This window comes from Pteropus medius, unplaced genomic scaffold, assembly GCF_902729225.1.
Source record: "Pteropus medius unplaced genomic scaffold, Ma_sr-lr_union100, whole genome shotgun sequence".
NCBI lineage: Eukaryota > Metazoa > Chordata > Mammalia > Chiroptera > Pteropodidae > Pteropus > Pteropus medius.
In genome coordinates this window covers 5,844,816-5,869,503 of record NW_024354499.1, presented here as the reverse complement: position 1 = coordinate 5,869,503, position 24,688 = coordinate 5,844,816, and the positions used below count along the sequence as shown (strand labels likewise).

General features: G+C 47.9%; 1 protein-coding gene and 1 pseudogene across 8 annotated transcripts in view; both read right to left on the bottom strand.

Annotated features, from left to right (window-relative positions):
* Positions 1–142: 142 nt before the first annotated feature.
* The window catches only part of TET3 (tet methylcytosine dioxygenase 3), a 99,169-nt gene continuing 74,623 nt past the window's right edge, over positions 143–24,688 (bottom strand). For 6 of the 8 annotated variants that reach the window (XM_039852643.1, XM_039852645.1, XM_039852641.1 and 3 more), the window contains 7 exons: positions 24,542–24,635; positions 18,292–18,500; positions 16,953–17,103; positions 14,346–14,435; positions 13,721–13,858; positions 8,608–8,944; positions 4,014–7,926 (listed from right to left, as the gene is read on the bottom strand). In XM_039852643.1, the coding sequence (XP_039708577.1) occupies positions 6,149–7,926; positions 8,608–8,944; positions 13,721–13,858; positions 14,346–14,435; positions 16,953–17,103; positions 18,292–18,500; positions 24,542–24,635 (2,797 nt within the window). In that variant the 3' untranslated portion in view covers positions 4,014–6,148. Of the gene's footprint in view, positions 7,927–8,607; positions 8,945–13,720; positions 13,859–14,345; positions 14,436–16,952; positions 17,104–18,291; positions 18,501–24,541; positions 24,636–24,688 lie in introns of all 8 variants that reach the window. The other 2 variants (XM_039852640.1, XM_039852646.1) reach the window with 1 other exon arrangement.
* Positions 23,396–23,515, bottom strand: LOC120594741 (uncharacterized; annotated as a pseudogene).

Here is a 24,688-nt window from a genome sequence, read left to right as displayed (position 1 = left end):
CGCTGCTATCAGCGAGGGCTTTATTTGTGCATCTACAGCCCACAGGGGGTGGGGGTGGGGGTGGGACCACGGGCACTCTCACATGCAACAACTTGAGCTTGCTTTGGGGTTGGGGGGAAAAAGGGTCCACACGGAATTTGAGTGCAAAAAATAAATATAAAATTTATTAAAACACCCACAATATTTTAAAGATACCAGAAGTAATACAGTTCACAAACCCAGTTGTTTGTGTAAATTATAATAAAATACAAATCAAAAAAGGATACATACTTGCAATTTCTAGGCACCCTAAATTAAATTTACTGAAACACTGGGGGATAAGGGAGGGTAAGGAGGGGTAGCTCAGGAGGCAAACCAATAAAGTAGGAGGAAAAATATTAACAAAAAGGTAAAAATTATACAAAATAAAATTATCAGCATAAATTTACTGTACTAAGAATATCTACAGTTTAATAATACACATCCTATTGCCTTGAGACATTGCAAAAATCTACCATTCATCCATCAACCCCAGATAAACTTCATTTCAAGTAGCCACAGTTACAAAGTCAAGACGGAATATTCAAGTATGGTTGTTAAGTTCACCTCCATTGGAAGCCAAGTAACCAAACAGGAATTCAGAGAGAAGAAATAAAACACATCAAAACACTACAGGGGTTCTAGATTAAGTCGAATGCATGTATATGCCACAATATGACCTGCCCTTGTTTCTTCTGAAATTGGAGTACATGAAAAAGAAACATCACTCCTGTTTTCTCCTCCTTTTTTTCCCTCAAAAGAAAAAAAATATTGGAACCAAGAAAATCTGGATGTTCAAATGAGCCAAATAGTATTTTGCAAATCCCCATGTGAATAGTGACAAGTTATCCCTGAATAACGGGTAGTCAAAATGAGAAGAGAGACCAAATAATACCACTACAAAAAAGCATCCCTGATATCAGAATAGAAGCAAACGAGGAAGTAGGCCAAATCACTCACTGATTCTTAGGCAAAAAGCAACGCTAGACCTTGCATTTCTGTGCTGCAGTCTCTGCTCAGGGGAGAAGCCTATTGCTTTGCTCTTGTGGGCAGCTCAGTGGGAGGAAGGGCTGGGAGCGCCAAGACAGAGGCCTCACAGGTAGAAAAAACTCTCTGCACACGTGGGTATGGGACTGTATAACCTGTGCTGGGGGAACGCACCTCAAAAAGTGTTCATTTTGGTCCAGGGTAGGTTGAAATTGGCCATGTACTACTGTAGATGCAGCTGGCTAATAAAACTAGGTTTCGAGGGAGTCATTTCAAATGACAGCAACAATGACTGAAAAAGCTCAATGAGATGGGTATAGGAAATTCACATTTTATAGAAAAGCAAAACTTAAGAAGAAAATGAAATAAAGTTAACCATGCTCCTTCCTTTAGGCATTCTGCCATTTTAACTGCTGAAGAATGAATGAAAAATATAATGACCCGAGATTCTTCAAGGTCAAGTACGTAATCAAATGGACAACCTGCAGGCATCGACCCTCACGGAATCTACCTTACCGAAGTTGTCATGATGTCCTGTTTTTGAGGTATTTAAAAAAATTATTGTGACAGTGGATGACACAAAATGGAGCTTCTTGTTGAGTTTTTAAAACATCAACTTTTGTGGACCCAAGAAGAAATTTAGAATAGCACCAACTAAAAAAGCAGCCTCAGTGGCATCGGATGAACAAAGAAAGCTTTTTCCTTTAGTTTGAACATGACTGGTTACCAATGACAGGCAGAAGTAACGCTGGGGCAAAGGCTTCGAGGAGCCAAGAAAGGAACCCCCTGCCCACATGGCCCTGGCCAGTGCCAGGTGAGGAAGGAGATCTGTCTAATCTGCCATGGTGTGCAGAGTGTCTCTGAGACTCTCAGAGACATCTACGTGGCACCCTGGACCACAGGAGAATGTGTGTCCTTGTCTATGAAAATACTTGCCATGTTAAAAGAGGCAGGAGAACCTGACTCCCCTTCCTCAAAAAAAAAAAAAAAAAAAAGCCCTTCGCCCTTCCTTTCTCATTAGGCCTGAGAGGACAGATTAAAACTAGAGCACCAGCCAAGCCAGGCAAGCCCACTCCCATTCAGTCAGGGAGCTAGCTGCCTTTGCGACTTGCCTTTCTGTGTTTGGCCACCAAGGGAGGAACAAAAAACAAAATTGCTCAGAGCAGGTTATAGCACGGTAAACAGAGGTCTAAGGAGACAGCACCAAAAGGGGGGAGGGGAGGGGAAGCCAAGAGAGACTGGAGCCCACCTTGTTTTTGGTTGGTTGTGGTTTCAGAACCTTGATAGCACCTCAGCAGGACAGGATCAAGGACAGTCACATTAAAACACCATAGCACCATTTTATTTAGACTATTTCATTTCATAAAAATGCTTTCTAGTCCATAGGACACACTTCAGTAACAAAAGGAAAGAGAGATTGGTTGAGGCACGTCAGGGATGTTATTTTAATTTCCCACCAGCACTGCCTTGATCTGAGATCTGGCGGTGGTTAAACATCACAAAGTCTGGCTGGATTTCTCTCAATGAAATCAGGTTACCAACTCTTCATTGTCAACTGTCCTCAAAAACCTACTGCTGTTTGGTACACAGCAGTTTAGCTCTGCTACTTCTTTCTTTGCTTTAGCACTTAAAAAATCCCTTGCACTGCACACTACTGTATCCAAGAGAGGCTGGTGGAAGGACCAAGAGGGGGCAGGGTATGATCTCTTTCCATGCACACCACTGTCATCTCAGTGAGAAGGTAAAGCAGTACCCACGAAGCCAGCGTGTGGGGAACTTAGGCCCTGCCAAAGAACAAACCAAACAACAAAAACAAAAGACCTCAGAATCCACAAAACACCTTTAGTCAAGATCTCTGATGGTTAGATAATGGTTTCTTGAGCTAGCACCAGTTATTTTGTGAGAACCTGCTGCGAAGCGATTTTTATTTTAAAAATCTCTTAGCACAGAACTTTGCAAGCACTTCCCTTGCACACAAAAGGCAGGGAAAACAAAATGAAGCAAGAGGAACCAAATGTCTGCACCGTGTGTGGGTGATGTCTGTGGACAGGGCACACTGGGGAGATGACTATAAGACTCCATCATTTTCTGTTGCTATAATATTACTCTTAAAACTTGGTCATGCTGTTAGGTTCTTTAGTTGCAATGGCTTTGTTTTTCTTCTCATGATAAAAATGTCTGTTAATCATCTTTAGGACTTAAAAAATGATAGTGCCAGTAAAAAATAAAAATTTGATTTTTCTCTTTAAGAAACCTTCAGCAGCAAGGGGGGGATAAAGAGCTGTGCATAGTTACTTTTTAAATATACGTCTAAAGCATGCTAATTTTAATGACTGAGATTTGAGGTAGGTTATACATGTAGTGTGTACAAATCAGCATGGGCTTGAGCATGGCACCAGCACCACCTAATTTTTGAAACACCATTCTGAGGGGATGGGAACATCCAATGGAGACTGCCTCTTGACTCACCTCTCAGCAGCCTGTTTGCTAATCTAGAAATTTATGCACCAAAGGCTGTTTGAGCTGGGGGGACAGACATCACATGCTTTTAGCTTGTATTGGATTCTCTTTTCAGCTAATGGCTTTGCTACCAAAGGGTGACGAGGGGAAGAGTATATTTAACATACATCAGGAAGATTCACACATGCCAAGTATCAGAATCACCTGGGTTACACTCGGGACCTTCCAAACCAACAGCCAACCTGGGGCTTTCCCGGGTCATACAGACGGTCACATTCTCCAAATATTTCGTAAAATATTGTATTTCTTGCTTAAGATCATTTAAAATGAAGTTTTCAAGGCACCCCCGTATCTACCTAAGCACGGAGTCAAATGAGACCTGCATAAAAGTACTGATGCGATAAGCAAAATAGCATTTAAAGGACCCAACTTTTCCTCAAAACTAGAAAATTAGCATGCTCATTAAAGACTCTGCTTCCTTTAGCTTGTCAAACTGAAGGTCAGAGGTTTTCCTATAAATCTGAGTTCTGAATAATTCTAAATCCTGATAAGCTCTTGGGTATTTATTTCAAAAGCAATAATATTTCATTTTTGTCCTGTAAAATAAATGCAACTTTACAGAATATGGTAAAAGTGAAGGATAGACAAAGCACGTTAAATATTCAGCTACTATTTACAATTTCTCCCACAATTACATGTTAAAACATACTTTTTTTTTTTTCAAGTTGCTGTTTAAATCTAGGCAAAAGTGCTTAAAAAAATCTTTCACTATTTACAGTTAAAACCAGACCACATAAATGCTCAGGACATCTTACAACGACTCTCCGCCAGTGCTTCCGGAACAGTTACAGTAAACACCCAGCGGGTCGGTTCTCTGCTCTTACACAAGGCACCTGGAAGCTCAGGAACTTGCCTTTAGCATCGTCATCTGATTGTTAAACTTGTTTTACGAAGACCCACATCTGAATAAAACTGCTCAATAAATATCTGATGTTTATCTCAGGGCTTGGTTCTCATTCACTGTGTGGCCATATTCCCCTCTGTGCATCCTGATGAAGCCTCCCATTCACCACACATCCACATTGATATAACTGCTGCTAATACCACAGGAAAAACAAAAACTCCAAGAAGTGTGACTTGCTGTCGATGAATGTTGCTTCTACCTGCCAGGCCCCAACCTCTCTCAACAATATTGTGAAAATTAAGCACCACATTCTCATTTCGAAAAGCTAAACGAATGCACCAGAATTTTCAAACGGGTGTGTTAAAGCGGGTGGAAAAGGGAGGAAGGAAAGGAGAAAATGACTGAATAGAGAAATGGCACCAATTAGGGAGGAAAATCATAGCTACCTGCTGAAAATGTCTGACTCTTGCGTTTTAAAGTTGTTAAGTGTAGGCCCACTCCTCAAACGACAGCATGGAGGGGGTGGGCTTGGGTGTGAGGCATGCACCATTGTCCAATGTGAAAATCCAGGAATAAGGAGAGATGTGTTAACTGCTGTTACACTGGTGTGCTGAGCTCCTGCAGGATGCAACCTGCCCGAGAGTCAAGGAAGTCCCAGCACAATACTACAGCACCAGGCTCTGCACAGCGCTGCACACGGGGCAACGCTGGCTTTTCACAGCTTGGGTTCAACTTCTGGTTTTTAAAGATACAGTAGCCCTTTTTCGGTATCAGCATGGACTTTGGGGCTTTTTAAAAATTGCCACTAAGGCAAATTCCTTCAGCCCAGTATTCACTGGCTCGTCGACTTGGTGGAAAAGGCTCCTAAGAGCCTCTCAACTCCAGCTCCATCACGAGGTGCTGCCTAGGGAACCACATCATATGACTTGATAAATAACGGACAGAGAGGATTCAGTGTGGAGACTAGCAAGCTTGAAGCTGTCTACTTCCAACCTGGTTTCTGGGGAAATCTATACCAGCCTCTCAGGTGCCTGGCCTGGGGTGCAGCTGCCCCTTCCCCCTGACTCCAAGCTGGTGCCTGGAAAAGGGGCCCCAGATGTTTCTCTACAGATTCTCCCATCCTGCCGGAGAGGACAGAGGCCGTCCTGAGGGCTCCCTCCCCCGAAGGGAAGGCTTATCTGTCCGGAGGGATGGACTGGGTGGCTACAATCTGCACTTGGCTCATGAGGGGCAGATGGCTGAGAGAACCTCGTCAGCTCCCAAAAGGGCCAGGCTCGCCGGGCCCAGCAAGACTGGGCAGGAATGAGCACTTCTGGCTTTTCCTGCCCATCTTTTACCATTACTATTGTCGCTTTTTAAAAAATCCAATAAATACACATTTTAAATGGAATTTAAAACTACTCCTTTGTGAAAGGACACTATAAACTTTCTTTCCATTATTGTGATATACAAGGATAGAGTTTTAAAAACAAGAGAAAATAAAAGCCCCCCAAACAAGGGGGGAAAAAAAGCCAACGTGGAGATATAAATATTAAGATCACGAAAAAAATCACCCGACAGCCGTAGCTTCTTCTTCAAAGTGCTGGGGAAGTGGGGGGAAGGGAGGGGCGGGTCAGTTCTGAGGTTTGGACCATAAATACATATATATGTGTATCTATATATGTATATATAGATAAAAAGACTTCTGCACCCCCAACCCGCCCCCAGGTGTGAGGGCAAAAGCACCACAGAGGCAGCTCGGGCCGGGCCCGACGCTGAGGTACGCTGGCACCCTGGCACCTAGATCCAGCGGCTGTAGGGACCAGTGACCTTCGTGTAGGCGTAGGAGGACACGGTGACCGCCGAGTCTGTGGGCACAGCCAGCGCCTGCCGGGTGGGGACAATCCCCCTCTTCTCCTTATGCTCGGGCTCGGGGACCAGGGCACCACCCCACTTGCGCTTCTTCCCGTAGAGCTTGGCCTCCTGCTGGCCCAGGCCTAGCCGGGCGGCCTCCTCCTGCCGCGCCCGTGCCCTCTCCGCCAGCTGCTTCATCTTGGCCTCCCAGAGGGCCAGCCCGTGATTGGGCTGGTTGAGGTTCTTGTGCTGGTAGAAAACCAGCGAGATGCGGGTGGGGTGGCAGCGGTTGGGTTTCTTGAGGGGCGTGGTGGCGTGCAGCTCCCGTCGGGCACACTCGATGAGGATGGAGCCGTGAGCGGGGGCCACGGCCACGCCACCGATGTTCTCGTCCAAGAAGTTGTGCTCGCTGTCGGACCACAGCTCTTCCTCCTCCTCCTCCATGCCGCCCTTCTCCTCCTTCACTGCCCCCTTGCTGGGGGGCTCCTCGGCCATCCCCTCCTCCAGGCTGAAGGGATCCCACAGCTTCTCCTCAGACTTCAGGGCCCCAAACAGCTTCTCGCTGGAGCCCAGGGGCATACCGAAGGACTGCCAGGCTTTGTCCAGCTGACTCGCTGCCGGGGTTGGAATCCGTCCCTCCTCCCCTTTCAGGGGGCTCCACAACTTGTCTTGGAAGCCAGGACCACCTTTCAGGGCAGAGTTGAAATCCCCTGCCCCCAGACCCCATGGCTTCTCAGTCAGGCTGGGCCCAGCCAAGGCCGAGGTGCTGTTCCCAAACTTGCAGGGGCTCCACGGTTTGCCTCGCAGCCGTCCTCCAGGCTGGGGGGCTGGCTGCTGCCCCTCACCGGGGAACAGCCCCCACTGGCCATCCGGGAAGTGGGAAGGGGTCAGGCAGCTGGCCCCGAAAGAACCGAGCTTATCAGGAACGATGGCAGGGCTCTCTCCACGAGGGAACACACCCCAGCTGCTACCCACACTGTTAGTCCTCTTGGGGGACATGCTTGGGCCTCCTGAGTACTGTCCCCATAGGTGATTGGGACCCCCATTCTGAGATGCCTCGGGCAAAGGCATTTTGCCCATCTTACCAGGGTCTCTGGGTACAGATTCGGCCTGGACCAGTGGGTCTACTGGCTCTTGCTTGATGGATCTATTGTAGCAGTTGGAGCTCTGTGCAAAGGGAGAGGGGTCCCTGGATGCTGGGTGGATCTGAGGGGCCTTGGGAAGCAGATATTCCTTGGGGCCTGGATAAGCAGGCTGCTGGTGGTGGGGGGTGGGGCGGTGGGTGTCCGTGGGAACAGCCTGGCCAGGCAGCTCGGCAAACTCAGCACCACCGTAGGCCGGGCTCAGGCTGTTGTGCAGAGCATGGAGGTCTGGCTTCTTCTCAAAACTACCATTGCTGCCAGTGTGCCCCCAGGTGCCAGGCCCCAGGAACTGAGAGGGGAAGACCGGGTTGCTGGATGGAAAGCCATAGTAGCTGAATGACGGAAGAGCGTACTTGGAGTGGAAGCCGTTGACAGAGGTCAGGCTGGGCTGTGCATAGTAGGAGTGGTAGGAGTACACGCTGTTCATGCTGTACGGGTCGGAAGGCCGGCAGTTGCCCAGCACCGAGTAGCTCTCCACCACCGTGTTGCTGCCGTACTTGAAGGAGCTGAAGTGGCTCTGAGGCTCCACCTTGAGGGAGGGCTTCAGGCTCTGCTGGGACAATCCGCCCTTCAGGGACAAGCCTGAGGAGAACAGGAGACAAGACAGAGAGGAAGCAGGGAGAACCACAGTCGGCCGAGGCCCTGGGCAGATGGACTGGGGGTAGAAACTCTCTCTCTCCTTCAGAGGTTTCCTTTGCAGGACATGCAAGATGAATGAGGCTGGACTTGCTCTGGGCACTGCTCAGCATGGCCCCCGGACCCTCTGAGGCCCCGGGAGAAGTGGCCCAGAGTCCACGGCCCCCTCTGTGTCACTCCTCCCCCACCCTTCACCCTAGCAAATTCCACGAGTCCTCACTGAGGCCCCTCCCATCTGCAGGGACAAGGGCCAAGAGAAGGGGGAGCTGTGCCACTCAGGCACCCCGACCGCAGCCCACGTGCCTAAAGCCGCGGTCCCCTCAGACTCTCAGAGAGGGAGTGGGCGATCTGGAGGGGAAACCCAGCTCCTCTTTGGGAAGATACGATGACCTCCTTGCACTTGCTCCCCAGGGACCGCCTACCCAGTTTGGTGTCCCGGGGCTGCTGCGGCTATCACACTGACTGGCAACATTAGGATAATGGGATGGTCCCGATGACTGAGAGGCCCCCGGACTTTTTCATCTGGAGTCCCAACTCAAGGCAGAAAGGGAGCAGTCAGGGGGCCATCCAGGGCCCCCACCCAACAGCACCAACGCCACCCCCGGAGGGCGCCTGCTCCCCACACACCTGGGTCAGTGGAGATGCCGGCCAGCTCCAGGGCCTCCTGCTTGATCTTCTCCGGGGTGCTCAGCTTCTCCTTCTGAATCTTCTTCTTCTCGGCTGCCGCCTTCCTGGCTTCCAGCTGCCGCTGGCGACAGGACTTGGCAGGTTCTGGCAGGCGCCGAACCTCGCGGGGGAAGGCGGTGAGCACCTGGATGGCCCCACTGCCCACCTTGGCGTTCTGGTTCTCCTCACTGCCGAACTCATCCGTGGTGGCCATCTTGTACAGGGGGAGCACGTGCAGCTGCTCGTCCTCTGGAATCTTGCCCACGCAGCGATTGTCTTCCTTGGTCAGGGTGCAGACCTGCTCCAGCAGCGAGAGGGGCATGAGTTGGGGGAGCCCAGTACTGGGAGGAAGGGCTGAGCATCCCCATGGGTGATACCCCTTCCCCAAAAAGCCCCAACACCAGGCATCCGCTTGGTCTTAATGCTCCCTATTACTTTAGGGTGTCTAAAAAGCACATCCATCCTGGTTCATAGCATAACAGTATCACCAACATTTAGTCTGCTCTACAGCTTTCAAAGCATGTCCACTCACACTGTCTCATGCGATCTTAATAAGGCCAAGAGGGGATGAGACAGCTGGCCCAGGGTGACATGGCTGGCAAGGGGGCAGGGCTGGGGCACATGCTCCACTCTCCAGCACAGCATAATGGCCACTGCAATAAATCCACTAGTGGAGCCTGGGATCACTCACCATTATCCTCCTTGCCCTGAACATTCGGCCTCCTTTTGCTCTTGAAATACTTTTCCTTTTTATTAAAAACTACATGTGCTGGTTGTAGAAAACTTAGGCCAGCAAAAAGGAAATAAAAATTATCTCCATAATCCCACCACCTAGAAATAATCACTGTAAACACTTTGGTCATATACACATGTACACACTCACTTTTTGGGAATTAAACAGGATGCATGCAGTTTCTGTAATAACTTCATCTTTTTAAATAGAGTATGTTTTCTTATGCATTAAATATTCTTCAATATGATTTAAGATCTGATTCTACTGTATCAATGCGTTAATTTATTTAACTAATCTCTCATTACCATTTGGACTTGTTTTCAGTTTTTTTCCTATCATAAACGATACTTTAATCCTTTTGGCTAAAATTTTAAAGACTCAATTCCCTAGAATAAATGCTGTGAAGTAGAACTGCCACAGACTACTAAACTACCCTCCAAAATGATTATCATCATTAGTATTTCACTCATACTGTCAGAATGTGAGTTTCAATTTTTTTATACTTTTGCCTGTAATTTTGCCACCAATTTCTTAAAAACTTTTTGCTCATTATCAAAACGTATCTTGTTGTTTACTAACAAGGTTCTATTTTTTTCTCAAATGTATTGACTATATTTTCTTATTGTCTGTTTTCTACTCTTTATTGACTATATTTTCTTATTGTCTGTTTTCTTGATGTGCTGGCATTTGGAGCCTTGATCCTGGAGGGACTGCCCCTCCCAGGGCTAGCTAATTTCTAGAGATAGCAAACGACTCCCCTGTGAGCACACATTTGATATACAAATTAACCGATCCAGAGCGTGTACCTCCAACCATCTCTTTTATCAACTTGCACATGCCAAGATTCCCCCTGCCCTAAATCACCCCAAGGCTAGGCATGGACAACTAGGGACCACCCCGATAGCCCAGAGCCCACAGACTTTATTGGAAGGACCCAATCCTAAGCTTACTCAGTGTACCTACCCTGCCTCGCCCATTCCTTGCAACAAAGTCCCCAATAAAGGCTCTGGGCACGCTCTCTCCCTCACTCCTTCTGCCTCCTGACCGACCCTGGTGCTTCTCTGCATGGCCCTGTGTGGCTTGCTGTGGATTCTGCTTGTGGGGCTCTGTGAGTATAAACTTCTTCCTTCATAACAATCATTTCTGTGTCTTCGCATCCAATTAAAACGAATCCTGGGTACATGTGAACACAACTCTGTCTTCCTTTTTTCGGTGAGTTTTATGACTTTTGCCCATTTTTTTTTACTAGATTATTCATTATCACTAATACAATCTTTCCATCACTCCCTTTGTCACTTGTGACAAATGTTGTTTTCCAGTTTGCATTGGCTTTTCAATTTTGATTATGGCATTTTATTATTGAACATTTTTCTGGAGTCAGCTGTAGTCATACTTTCATCTAACGTTTCTCCTTTGGTGTGGTGCTCTACCAAGCGTGCTTCTTTCCAGAGTTTGTGGGGGTCTTCAGACTTACTCTGCTCCAACCGGACCCCTGTGCACTTTCTGAGTTGGACTGAACACCAGTCCTGCTTCCTACAATCCTCTAAAACCCAGCGTTGTAAACAACAAAGCAAAGAAAAAAGGCAAAGGATGAGATATGACAGAAGGTGTATTTCTCTCTCTGACATATAAAGATGTCTTACAAATGTCAACAGATGCGGCTAAAAAAATAATAGTTACTAAATAACCAGTTAAAAAATAACAGAAGGACATAAGTACGACAGTCATGAAGATGACATTAAAACGAGCAAGAAAAATAGGAAAAGGTATTCAAACTCTCTAGTAATAAAAGAAACACAAATTAAAATAAGGTTTGCCACTCAGGCAAGCAAAAACTGAAAAGGTTGACAAAACACTCTGTAGGCAAGGAAGCCAAAGAATAAGCACACTAAGCCTGAAACTGTCCTCACCCCAGCACCTCAAGGGATTACACACCACTACACAGGTGTGTGACCATGGTCCCTCCCGTGGTTTACAGAGGGGGAAGTTGGAAAGAACTTATTGTCCATCGAGAGGGGCCTGGTCAAATAAATGATGGCAGAGCCAAACATACAGCCTTAGAACATGCTAAAGTAAACCTACAGCCACTGACACAGAAAGCTGTCCACCACAGATCCTTAAGTTAAGAAAAGCAGGTCATAGAACAGCAGGGGATCCACATAATGTGATCCCCTTTGTGTAAAACTTATACAGCTGTACATGCGCACACACACAGTCAGATGTCTGAATGGATGGGCATCACAATGCAAACACTGATTATTTCTACAAGATTGCAGGCAATTTTTACTTTATACTTCCTTATATTACTTAAAATTTTTTATAAAGAATAGTTAATTAGTGAAAAATACTATTCATTTTGGAAAAAATTTACCTTTTTCACTCCAAACTCTAGAAGCTCTGGAACCCAGATAACCTCGCTGTGCTCCCATCCTCCTTCCCTGCCTCTCTCCTCATGGCTTGGAGGGCCCGCCCTTTCTGTCTCAGCTAGAAACCCTCACAACACAGTCTAGACAGGAGCCTGTCCTATCTTGCTTCTCAGGCTTGGACACGGAGAAGGAAGACAAGGTGGAGAAATGAAATCCTAGGGTTAGGTCCCTCAGTCTCCATGGGGATACAAGCTACACCAGATTCTGGGAGCCCCCTTTGAGATAACTGCGCCAGTACCCTTGCCTCTTTCACAGCTCCCCCAGAACCTACTTAAAAAGCAGAGAAGAGAGCTAGCCTCACCCCTTCTAGGGTATCCCCACTCAAGCCCAAACCGCCTCTCTTCCCCAAATACATCCATGTCCCTGGTACTGCGTCTAGCTCCATGGCTATAACCAGGAACTACACGCTCTTCAGTCCCAAGTTCATTTCTCTAGACCCCTCCCTCTCCCCGACTACTCTGCATCTCTACCTGGACATCTAGCAAACAACTCAAAACAGAATTCTTGGTTTTTCACCCCAACACTGGTCTTCCCCCATTAGTCTGTATCTCAGTAAATAAAACCAACACTTGCCCAGTTGCTCAAGCAAAAAGTCTTGGAGTGGTCCTCAAGTCTCCTTTCTCACCCTACATCCAGTCCATCAGCAAATCCTCTCAGCTGTACTTTTGAAATCATCCAACATCTGTCCAATTACTCTCATCCCCACCCTCAACCCTGCCCTAGCCCTGTCACCTCTGGCCTGGACAACTGTCCCAGCCTCCTACCTGGCCTTTTCCTCCAATTCCCTCCCACACTCCCCTACCCCTACCTGACACACTTCATTCTCCATCTGCAGGAACGAGGGAGCACATCTAACTTTATAAATGAGATCTTACCATTCCCAGCTCAAGAGCCCTCCAGGGATTCCCCATCACACTTAGAGCAGAACTCACAGCCTTGCCCGGCCTCCCTGTGACCTGGTCCCTGCCCAGCCCTCTACTCTCATTCCCCCGAGGCTTAGCTTGTGCTGGTCCTTCTGCCTGCAGCAATCCACCCCCAGAAGTTCAGTCCCTTACTCCGTAGCTTCATTCATGTCTCAGCTCAGGTGCCTCTCCTCAGAGAGGCCTCTTTGGCCACTTCATCTAAAATATCTCCTATCATGTCACCCCCTTCTCACAGTCTTCGCTGCTACTGGACAGTATATCACATACTTGGGCAAGACTGTGCATTTTATTCCCTGGCATCTAAAGTCGTACCTGGGCACAGTAAAACATTTGCTCGATGAATGAATCGAGAAGTTGTTTAGATTTAAATCCAAGTGTCCACAGAGACCTGGAACCACATTTTAGCCCTTTTCCCAAGGGCCTTGAGAATACTCGCCGGTGGCGCTTGCGGCTACAGCGTTTGCCTCAAGATAACGGGTGGATTATAGTCCTAACCTTATCCCCAAAGTTTGCCATGAAATATCTCACTTTTATTATTTTCACATCGCTCTAGCATATCGATAGCCTTTGGAAACAAATGACATCATTCTATTTATAGAATTCTGTTTTCAATACTTTGATCACTGAAAATGTCAAAACCTAGAAAACATAGCATTCCTACACGTGATGTTAAATGAACACTGGCAGCGAGCTGCACTTTGTTTTCCTAAATAGGAAAAGGGTTAGATAATTGAGGGGCTCCAGGTGCCCAAGGGGCTGCATTCTGCAGCATCTGCCTAACCACAGAAACAAGGCCAGCTCTGTCCATGCATCTGGTGAGGGTTTTCTCAGAGTGGAGGGCAGGTGTGAGCAGTCTGGCAGGGCAGTCCCAGAGTCTGAGAATCTGTGTCCTGGTCTCTCCCCACTCGAGCCCACCTGTCTGCATACACCAGTCGGCCCTCTTCCAGGATGGTCCCGTGAGTGGGGCTGTGACAAGACAGAGGCTTCCTTACCACTGTGCAGCCATTGTAGAGGTTATGCTGGTCTTTGTGGGCGTGGGCACAGAAGTCCATGCAGGCTGTGACCCCCGAGAAGGGCCGCCCTTCCTTTAGCCCCAGACGGCAGTCGATCGCTATTTCCTCATTAGTCACCTGTGTGGATGGCCAAAGAGAGCTGCTCATGAGACCTGAGGTGAGTGGCCCTGATTCTGCACATGGGGAGGCCAGATCTTGGGGGAGGGACGTTAAGGATCAGTCACCTTGCCTTTGGGCTGCAGGAAGGAGGTTTCTGGCTGAGGCCCCTGTAGGAATTACTTCCTCCTGAGTTATCTCAAGTCCCCCTTGCCTCATCTGGGAGATGCAGGGGTGAAAAAGGAGAGAAACTCAAGCCTCATTAGTAGAAACCAGACCAGAGGCAGTGGAGGGGGATGAAGCCCAGGGATGGAGAAGAGATGTTCTCAGGTATGGTCAGCATGGTGTGGGAAAGGGGTCTTAGGAAAGAACTACATCCCTGCTCCATCTCTGGCTGGGCTTTTCCTGTAAGGAGCACAGAGGAACCCACTTTCCTAGTTCCCTACTTCAGGGAGCGTGGCACAGATGTGGATGACATGTGGGCACAGAAAGGCCCAGGAGCCAGTACCTGGTTCTGGTAGGCCTGTGGGGCCAGCCGCTTGTACAGGGGTGCAACTTCGGTGGCCAGATCCTGAAAACTCTTCCGGAGCACTTCTTCCTGTGAAGAGAAGAGAGGTCACACATCCAGAGCAGCCTGCCTGGCAAACCCTGACACTGGAAATTAGCCACCATTCCAGAACCAACACCGGGTTGCCACTGGGAAAGTAGGAAGTAAGGTGCCATCAGGTAGTTTTTACAGTGTTCCCTCTGTGAAGGGTGTGTTGCCATGTCCATTCTAAAGTTGGGAAACTGAAGCTCACCAGGAAAAGGCCCTGCCTGTCAGTCCAGTCATCCTGACTGCCAAGCGACTGCTCTTCTAGGCTCTAGCCCAGTGCTGCTCAGAACACAGAAAAATGGTTCTTGCTTTCGAGTGCTCCACACCCTAGGGTAGAGGTGTGGTATGGTGGCAAGTAAGAGGAGGAGCAATGACTGTGGATTGTTTTTCCCATGTTACAGGATAAATAAAAGTCAAGGTCTATGTCAGAAATTCCTCAGCCAGTCAGGCCCAGAGCCTGTCCTGAGCCAGGTACACAAACGGATTTCATAGCTCCAACCTCTACACCCACATCGTCTCATATGATAGTCACAAGCCGCATGTGGCTATTGAAATATAAATTAATTTTAATTAACATTAAATAAAATTGAAATTCAGTCCCTCTGTTGCAGTAGTCACACTTCAAATGCTCAATAGCTACATGTGGCTCCTGTCCTGGAGAGCAGAGAACATTTCCATCATCACAAAAAGTTCCAAAGGACAATGCTGCCCTAGACAATGCAGCAGCCCCCCCAACTACACTTGGTGAAAGTTACAGGGGTCCAATCTCTGGACTTCCACGAGTAGCAAGTAGGACTGGGCAAGCTCCTGGCAGGCCTCGAAGAGTTTTCGGAGAAGGCATAGAGAGTTTTCAGGAAAGTAAGCAGGAGAAAGTGGGAAGAGGGAAAGAACCAAGTTTATAGAATTAGAAATGGAAGAACGAGACCAATGGCTCCGATGTCCATCCACTCGGGATAGCAAAGCTGTCAGCCATTCCTGACTGCACCTCCCTGGCTGCCACTCTGATGCTGCCACCAGCACAGTGGACCCAAAGCCAGCACAGCATGGAGGTGAGGCTCATAAGTTCTGGGGAAACACAGGCCTGGGCTTAAACCCTGACTTCGCCATTATAGCCATATGGTCTTGGGCAAGCTGTGTGACTCACCTGGAAAGTGGGAGTAATAGTGCCTAGGTCATCGGGGTGTTGTAAAATTAACTGAGATACGAGAGGTGCTGGGCAGAGGACTCAGGACTTAGTAAGTACACAGAAACAGTAGCTGATGGAATAGGAGAAATATTGCTGAGAAATTAAACCAATGCATTTTCATTCCTGGTAACTCCTAGTTCCTCGTGGCCCTGGGACTCCTGCATTCATTGAAGCTACTGCATTTGCTTCTGGGGAGGGCAGACGCTGTCATAAATAAAAGTCTAATGTCAAATCAGACTATTAGACTAGCTCATGCAACAGTCCAAAGCCAGGCTTTGAGGAAAAAAAAGGGATTCTAAATTTGAAAATGCTTCCTTTTACTTCTGAAACACCAAACTTGGAAATCTGAAATCTGAACGTAGTGTATATGTGGTATAGAACAAACAGGCCCCAGGGCAGTCCCCACCCGGTGGAAAAGGGGGACGCCCTCCTCATCTGAGGAGCTAGAGAGATTTGGGAGCTATTGGCTAGGGTTGAGACGTTGCCTGCATTCCGGCAAAGGGACCCAGAACCCTACCCTCACAGAAGCATAGGCAGGAGGGAGGCAGGGAGGCTGGGGTGGGGATGACAGAGAGCCTAGACAGACCTGCACCTTCTTAGCATTTGGAACTCTGAGTGGAGACCACCTCCTAGGACCCCACTTCACTGCACGGGCAACAGAGGGCAAGTAGCAGAGGAGGAGGTGGCCTGACCTGATGCTCCTGGTTCCCACAGCCTGAGTGTGGCCTGCAGTGGAGATCCAGGGGCCCCTTGTCCGGTTGTCATGGGGTTGAGAAGGAGGCCTGGCCCTCAATGAGGAGACTGCAGAGAGGAGGCCTAGAGGCTGTACTGTGTGGATGCTGGCCTAGTGCCCCACGACCAGGCCAGGCCCCTAGTAAGGAGACAACTGAACAACTGCTCGGAGACATATGCCCAGCGGCCAGACAGGATGAGGGACACCTCAGAAAGTCAGGCATCGGCCCAGAGAATGGCCCAAGGCTGAGAGGCCCTCTTCCTGTGATACCTCCCAGACCCAAAAAGAACATCTTAGGAAGAATGGTGAGAAAAAAATTACCATTTAAGATGGTTGAATTCTGATGAGGAATTTGAATGTTTAACTTAAAGAGCCTGTTTTAAACCGGAAGAGTCTGAAGCTTACCTGTAACTGGTAAGCCTAATTTTTTACTCACTGTACCCTCTCTACACATTTCACAGCAAATAAGCAGATAAAGCAAGTTCCACTTTCTGTACATCTGTGTCATGGTGTGTTAACCCCAGCTCCCACCTGGACAACTAAAGACACAGGTGGGACAGGGTGTGTGGGAGTGTCTCACTGCTCCCTGTGAGCTCCTCACCTCCTTGGGGTTGTCCCCTGCGAGGCGGAACTTTCGAGGCGTCTTGCTCCGAGCGTATTTGCAGCCGTTGAAGTACATGCTCCAGGAACAACCGAAGGAGAAGGAGGCACCACAGGTGTTGGGGTCTTTGCCTTGGCAAGCGCAGGTCCGGCTGTAACACATATCACGTGTTAGGCACACAGACACGTTTTTTTTCCTTCTGGAATCTTCCTCCTCCCTCAGGAGGAGGACCTGCTGAGGCCTGGTATCCACTGGCCTCCCAGTGACTTGGACTACATCCTTCCCTGCCCTCAATTGCTTCCCCAAATTTCCTTGGGTACAGAGCCAGCTCTGAGCAGTCCATTCTATTCTCACTCCTGAGCTTGGAGATCTGAGTCTGTTGTTGGGCGGAGCACAGGGCCCCTGTTTGTGATAAGTGGGAAGAATCAGTCAAAACCCAATAAGGTTTATATTTTCCCTTAACTCTAATATACTGACCAGCTTGAACACACACCGCATAGACGGGGATGACGTGAACCACAGGGTGTGAACATGCCTGCTTTCTGCAGGCCTGGGTGTTTACAGGCCTTTAAGCAAATAAATACTGACGTCACAATTCAATGCTTAATAAAATCCAGAAACAATCCAAATGTTCCTCAACAGGGGAATGGACAAACTGTGATACACCCACACTGTGGAATACTACTCGTCAGTGAAAAGGAACGAGGTACTGATACACATCCACAGATGACTTTGGAAACACTGCACTCAGAGAAAGAAGCCAGACAAAGTCTACACACTGTATGGGTCCATTTATATGACATTCTTGCAAAGAGAAACCTATAGGGAAACAAGACTGGTGGTTGCTGGGGCCGGGGGAAGAACATGCCTATAACGGGGCATGAGGGAAATTTTTGGATGATGGAACTGTTCAATATCTTGATTATGGTAGTGGCAGCTACGTGGCTGTAAACATTTGTCAAAGCTCTTCAAACAATATACCTCAAAGGATGAATTTTACCATAAGCAAAAATACCATAATTTAAACAATGGGAAAAAACCCTCTGAGGGTAGGTTCTATGAATACCACTGGTGCCTTATATTGGTGCAGCACTCACACACTTTTCACACTTGTTACCATCATTAGGGCCTCAGAGTCGATGGGGGCACAATGGCAACACTGAGCCAAGTCAACAGACCCTCCCCAGCCAGGACCAGAACCCAAGTCAGGGCTGTGAGTAAGCATTCTTTCCACCCAGGCCTAACTCTGCAGGACAAACAGTGCCTTGGATGGGGCAAGTGGCTTCTCAGGGCTGCCCAGAGTCCCCTGCAGCTGCTGCCCGGGGCCCTGCCCACGTACTCATCGTTGAGGCCACATCTCCGGCTGGTGGGGTTTCCATACTTCCGGAGGGTGTCGGTGAGCTCCTGGTAGAGGGTGTCTCCAAGGCTGCGGGGGATGCCCTCCCAGGCCAGGATGAGGATGACGATCACGGCGTTCTGGCAGTGGTGGCCTGCCCGGTGCCGCACCAGGCAGAGCAGCTTCTCCTCCAGCGTGTGTCTGCGGATCACCTGCAAGAATGCAGGGCAGGCACCATTAACTGCGGGAGCCAGGCACCCACGCTCCTCTGCACAGGGTGCCACATGCCCCTCACCTCTGCCGACCAGACCTGGGGGTGCAGGTCTTCAGGACAGTACCCTAGGGGTGTTACACCCTGGCGACAGCAACCACACAGACTAAGAGATCGTTACAATTAGGGAATGAGAAACACGAAAGTTATTCTTTTAAGAAGAAAATAAGAAATGATTAAAACATTTAAGTTATTGATGATTTATGTGGACTTAGGAATAAAAATAGAGATAAAATTGTAAGCCAAAATATACTGAGATTTTTACGTTGTCCTAAAACATTTGCAGAGAAAATGTTGCATATCTCTATGTTTTCAGTTAAAAAGCAAGGACCTTGGTGCTGTGAAAAACTCTTTTTGGCAGTTTCTTAAAAAGCTAAACATACAATTACTGTATGACTAGACAATTCCATCCCTAGGTATACACCCAAGGGAACTGAGAGAAGAGACTCAGCTAGACACCTGTACGCCCATGTTCGGAGCAGCATTATTTGCAGCAACCAAAGGTGGAAACAACCCAGTGTCCATCAACTGATGAAAGGATAAATAAAATGTGGCATATCCAGGCAATGGAATATTATACAATCTTAAAAAGGAACGAAATTCTGCTACAACATGGATGAACCCTGAGGATCAAGTTAAGTGAAACAAGCCAGACACAAGAGAGCAAATGTTGTTATGATCCCACTTACAAGAGGTATCTAGAATAGGCAAGTTCATAGAGAGAGAAAGTAGAATAGTGGTTCCTGGTGTGAGGGGAAAGGGACTGGGGAGTTATTGTTTAACGGGTAGAGAGTTTCAGTATGGGATGATGAAAAACATATGGAAATAGACTGTGGTGATGGCTGCATGACAAGGTGAATGCAGTTGACACCAATGAACCGTACTCTTACCAAGAGTTACAACTGCAACTTTTGTTATGTATATTCTAATGCAATTTAAAAAAGATAATGTAATATATCAAAAATCATTGAACTGTGTATTTTAAATGGGTGAACTATGTCATATGTGAATTGTATCTCAATAAGACTGTTGACAAGAAATCTAGGGCCTTGGGCACGGCACTGCTTGCTCCTCGGGACCCGGCCAATCCCTCACCCAGGTTCTCACCTCACTGGTCACTCACTCCCCGAACACTGTCCTGGCTCATAAAACAACCTATCAAGGCAAAGGGTCCTGGGGGCTGGGGAATGAGGTGGCTGAATCTCTCTCAAGGATCCCAAGTGAGTTCTGTGACCAGGTAAGATGTGGGGGCCTATGAAGAGGGGAGACTGGGAAGGACTTTGAGTGGCAGGCTGATGGAGAAGGACTCAAGGTGGGGTTCCAAGGACTATCAAGCAGGGGGCTTATTTATGTAAATAGCTTCCTGGTGTAGGAAGGGGTGGGGTGTAGGAAGGGGTTGGGTGAATGCTTGGGGGAGCAGAAAGACTGAGAGACCAGCTGGGAAACCGCAGACATACACAAGCAAAAACAAAGTCCTGAACTAGGGCAGTGAAGAATGAATAGAAAAAGGAATGGACTCCAGAGACATGTAGGAGAAAGGCGACTTTGGGACGACCAGACTATAGGGGCTGAGGGACAGGGAGAAAGTCTTAAATGACTTCCACGTTTTGTGGCGGAGAAGAATGGGTGCGTGTTCTTTATGGGGAACACAGCAGGGCTGGGGGGTACTTTGGAACATGCAAGTGGCTGTTTCCAGTAGGCCCCACAGAACAGGTCTGGAAGTCACGAGTTACCCAGGCTGGAAACAGACTTGGTCACAAGTATGTCAGTGCAGGGAGTGTCGAAGCGGCAGCCAGGCGAGCAGTAAAAATGAGGAAAGTGGGCCAGATGTAAGACTAGGAAGTGGTGTGGACCATGGCAAAGTACAAGCATCGTCCCCTTCAAAGGAGTAAGCCAGGCCTCTCTATCTACTGCTGCTTGGAGGGAATCCCGGCCTAATGCAGCTACTTCTTTTAATTTTGCAAGGAGAAAACAGAAATCCAGATTTTTATATGAAATCTCCCCTTATAAAGATCAAATCTAATTTTTTGTGTGTGGTAAAACACACACGACATAAAATTTCCTACTTCAGCTATTTTTAACTGTACAGTTGAGAGGCATTAAGTACATTTACATTGTATGCAACCATCATCAGAATTTTTGTCTCCAGAACTTTCCCATCTTCCCAAACAGAAACTGTACCCATGAAACACTAACTCTTCATTCTCCCCTGACCCCAGCCAGCTCTTGGTAACCACCACTCTACTTTCTGACTCCATGAATTTGACTGTGACTCTGGGTACAGCACATGGATGGAATCATATAACATTTGTCCTTTCATGATTAGTTTATTTTACTTAGCATAATGTTCTCAAGGTCCATTTTATTGTAGCAGGCGTCAGAATTTCCTTCAAACTTCTAAAGGACGCTTTGCATGCTAAGCAAAACATATCTCTGGGAATGAGTTCCTGCTTTGAGCCATAGTGATAATGATGCCCCCCCATGGAAGCATCAATGATATTATTTAATTGTTTTTTGGGGATCAGGAACATGTGAACAGCATCTGTTAAATCATATGTGTGTTAGAACTCTCTGGATAACCTCCTGGCTTCCCGCTCATGGCACCAGCACATACTTGCAGGTATTGATAAGACAGTAGTCTTTGTGACTAGGGTTCTCGAGGCACTACTGTCAACCTCCTCTCACTAGCTTATCACATTCTTGGGACATGTGTTTAGAGCATGAAAGGAGACACCTGACTTGTCAAGCTGTGATTGATCCACATCCTTTTGGTTTCCCAATTGGCAAACACACAAATGTCACTAGGCACAAGCAGAAGCTCTCAGTGGCCACACCTTTATAGGCCTATGGGTACACTAAAAAAAAACAAAACTATAAGAAAACAATAAAGAAGAGCTCCCTACCCACACTCTATGAAGGAACTCAGCAGGATGGAATGCATAATGCAAGAGTCAAAGGCCAACCGAAGGCCCGAATACAGCAACACCTGAACTTGGCATCATAAACGGGTCACACACCATCACAGCATCATAAACATCTCACCTAGACCCTGGGCAGGAATTCCTCGAACGCTGAACTGAGAATAATACCGCACCCAGTAGAACCACAAGTCTATCCTCCTGTAACTCCCACCCTTGGTACTCGGTTCCAATCCCGGGCTCCCCAGTAAATCTGCTCCACCATGCTCCTGAGAGGCCTTCAAATACCTGCCTTTGGACCTGTTACCTTTACAGACTGGCCCAAGCAACATCTCTGTGGTTCTACCAAAAGCCCGTTTTTGCTGTCTGTGATGTTTGCTTCTGGCATTCCCTCATTTATCTGGGCCTTCAGAATGCTACCTGGGTCACTCTCTTACTCCTACACTCAGTGACTTTCATACTTTGTAGAGGCCACCTTAAAATGAGAGATTACCAACGGCTGTTTGGGTCATCCGCCTGTCTTTTTAACAAACATTTGCTGGGTACCCACGATATTCCTCGACTTTGTCCCCAAGATCGTGGCCAGTCAACTCTAAAAGTTGTCAGGCGCACTGCTTTTTAGCTGAAGGTACTGGTCAGGGCTGAGGCTGCAAACAGAAACACGAACCCTGGTTGGTAAAGAAAACCCAGGCTCCAGACATGGGAGCAGGCAGGGTGGGGAGAACCACAGGATACATCGTCCACCAAAGACAACTGGACACTGCTGCTTGCCTAGGGCCATATACCACTATCTGGAGCTCTTGATACCACTCCGCTACCAAGAATAATCTGTCCTTCTTGGTGTTTGCAGGTCACTTCCCCAGGGGGGCAGGGAAGGGAACACCTGGCCCCTCTCCACTTCCAATGAGGTAAAACGCTTTAGATAAGCCCTACCAACCAAAATACATAGTTGTTCGGAGGCCGTATAGGCAATATCAAGAGAAGTCCACTCCACTAAGGGAGATAGTTAGAAAACACACACACACGCAGAGCCTTTATTAATTAATTAATTAATTCTTTGCCACTGTAAGAGTTCTATGCTCTACCACCATTTGCTCTTCTCATAAAAAACAATTTCTTTGCTCTCTCCTTTTATCTTCGCTCATCAGATACAGGAATTTCCCCTCTGGGAACACTGTCACTATCCATTCCCTGCTATCTAGGCTTTTCTTTCAAAGCTGGCATCACCTACCAGGGCTCGGTGACGTCACTCACAAGCTGTTCCATCCTTTGGATAAAACCTCAAGTTCACAGTACTCAAAGTGCTCTGTCCACAGACCCTGGAGAACATACTGAGGACCAATTCCTCCCCCTCCATCATTCTAGTCTCCTCTCATAGTCCCAGGAACTGACCTCATGCTGTACCTGGGTGCCTCCCTCCTCCCCTGCTCAGGTCACTGTGCTCTTGCTAGCCCTCAGTAGGGACACACCATGGGTATCCAGGGGTGGAAATGCATATTCTCCTCTTCAGTGCCATCTACATAGCCAGCTGTTCCTGAACCTGGAACAGTCCCTAGCTCTTCTACCTGTGCTCCAAGGATCTTCAGTTTCCAGCCCAAGAATGTGGAATTCCTCAAGGACTGCATGAATTAGCAAGAGAAAGGGGCAGATGTCACTTCCCTGATGGGTCCTCTGCGGGGATAACACCCCATCCTGATCAGCCACAGACAGACTCAGTCAGCCTCCCACTGAAATGGTCACCTTTCATGAGGGTGAGGACAACATGCTTCTTCATGCCTGTGAATGCTCTAAGCAGTTTTAGATTCTTTTGTCGTACTTAATTCTGCAATACTGACTGAAAATTGCTCCAGATAGATATATGGTAGTTCAAATTCAGACACTTTTTCTTCTCTCTCTCTCTCTCTCTCTTCTTTCTTAACACCTACAGCACCTGGTCTTCCTAGGTGGTCTCCCATTCAAGTACTAATCAGGCCCGACCCTGCTTAGCTTCCAAGATCGGACGAGATCGGGCACATTTCAGGGTGGCATGGCTGTAGCAGACACCTTTTATTTTCATTAAATGCAAAGGTACTAAGGCATGGGGTACATACCAGATAAGAACAGGCACATGCACAGATGAACATAGGCTGACAAAGACCGTTTACCATCGTCCCTCACTCAAAGTGAGCCGTGTGTGTTCATCTGGCCTTTCTGCCTTTGCCTATGTGACCCTCCTCATCAGGAGTGCATCTACCCTCTCCTCAGCCCCTTTAATAGGGCCCGGCATTCACAGCCCCACACACGTCCACCTTCTCTGGGAATCCTAGCCTGACTTCCTCCCTCCCAACACATGTCCCTGTCCCTGAACTCTATGGCACCAAGTCAGCCTCTCAAAGTTAAACCTCAATTATTCACATCTCTGTAATTTTATTTCCTGTATCTTGACATCCTAAGCAGCTGGAACACAGGGACAGAGCCTTCCATTTCCCCTGCATATCCCCCTACTCTACTATGCACCTGGTTGAGCTTACGGCTCAACCTGATGACCTTATTGTTGCGCCCAAGCACTCATTCTGTGGCGGTTCTAGAAATCAAGGTCAGAAAACTTTGGGTGAACTCAGGGTCTGAGGCACTGACAGCTGCCTGCTGAGACACTCAGGCTGCTTATAGGAAACAGTGGCTCAGAAGCAAGGTAGGAGCAAGGCCCCTTCCAGAAAGGAGACAGGAACACCAGAAGCTCCAGCACAGGGAGCGGGGCAGAGGAGTCCAACAGTTGGCCATAGTGGGGTAAGATTTTCTATGCCTCGGGTAAAACGCCATCTTCAGCTCCTCCTGTTCTCCAAATAGCCCTGAACCACGGGACAGTATGAGCTGAGTATAATCACTAGAGCATTTCTGAGGCCAGCCCCGGATGCCAGGTGCTGGCATTTAAACAAAAGGACAAATAGTTGAGGTTGGGGAAAGTGACCCTAACCAAGCACCAGATGCCAGCTCCAAGGTTGGACAGTAAACGTGTCTGGTTCTGCCACATACCCCAGCCCTGGAGAGTGAGGCACAGCCTTGGCTGCGGGGTCAAGACACTCACCCACTTTGCGATGGGGCAGCCACGTGAGCTCTTCCCCTCCTTCCCGGTGTAGATGACCTTCTCGATCCGGATGGCTTTCCCCTTTTCTCCATACCTGGAGAGGAGAGAGCAGCACCATTAGCACAGTGGAACCCATAGGAGAGCAAC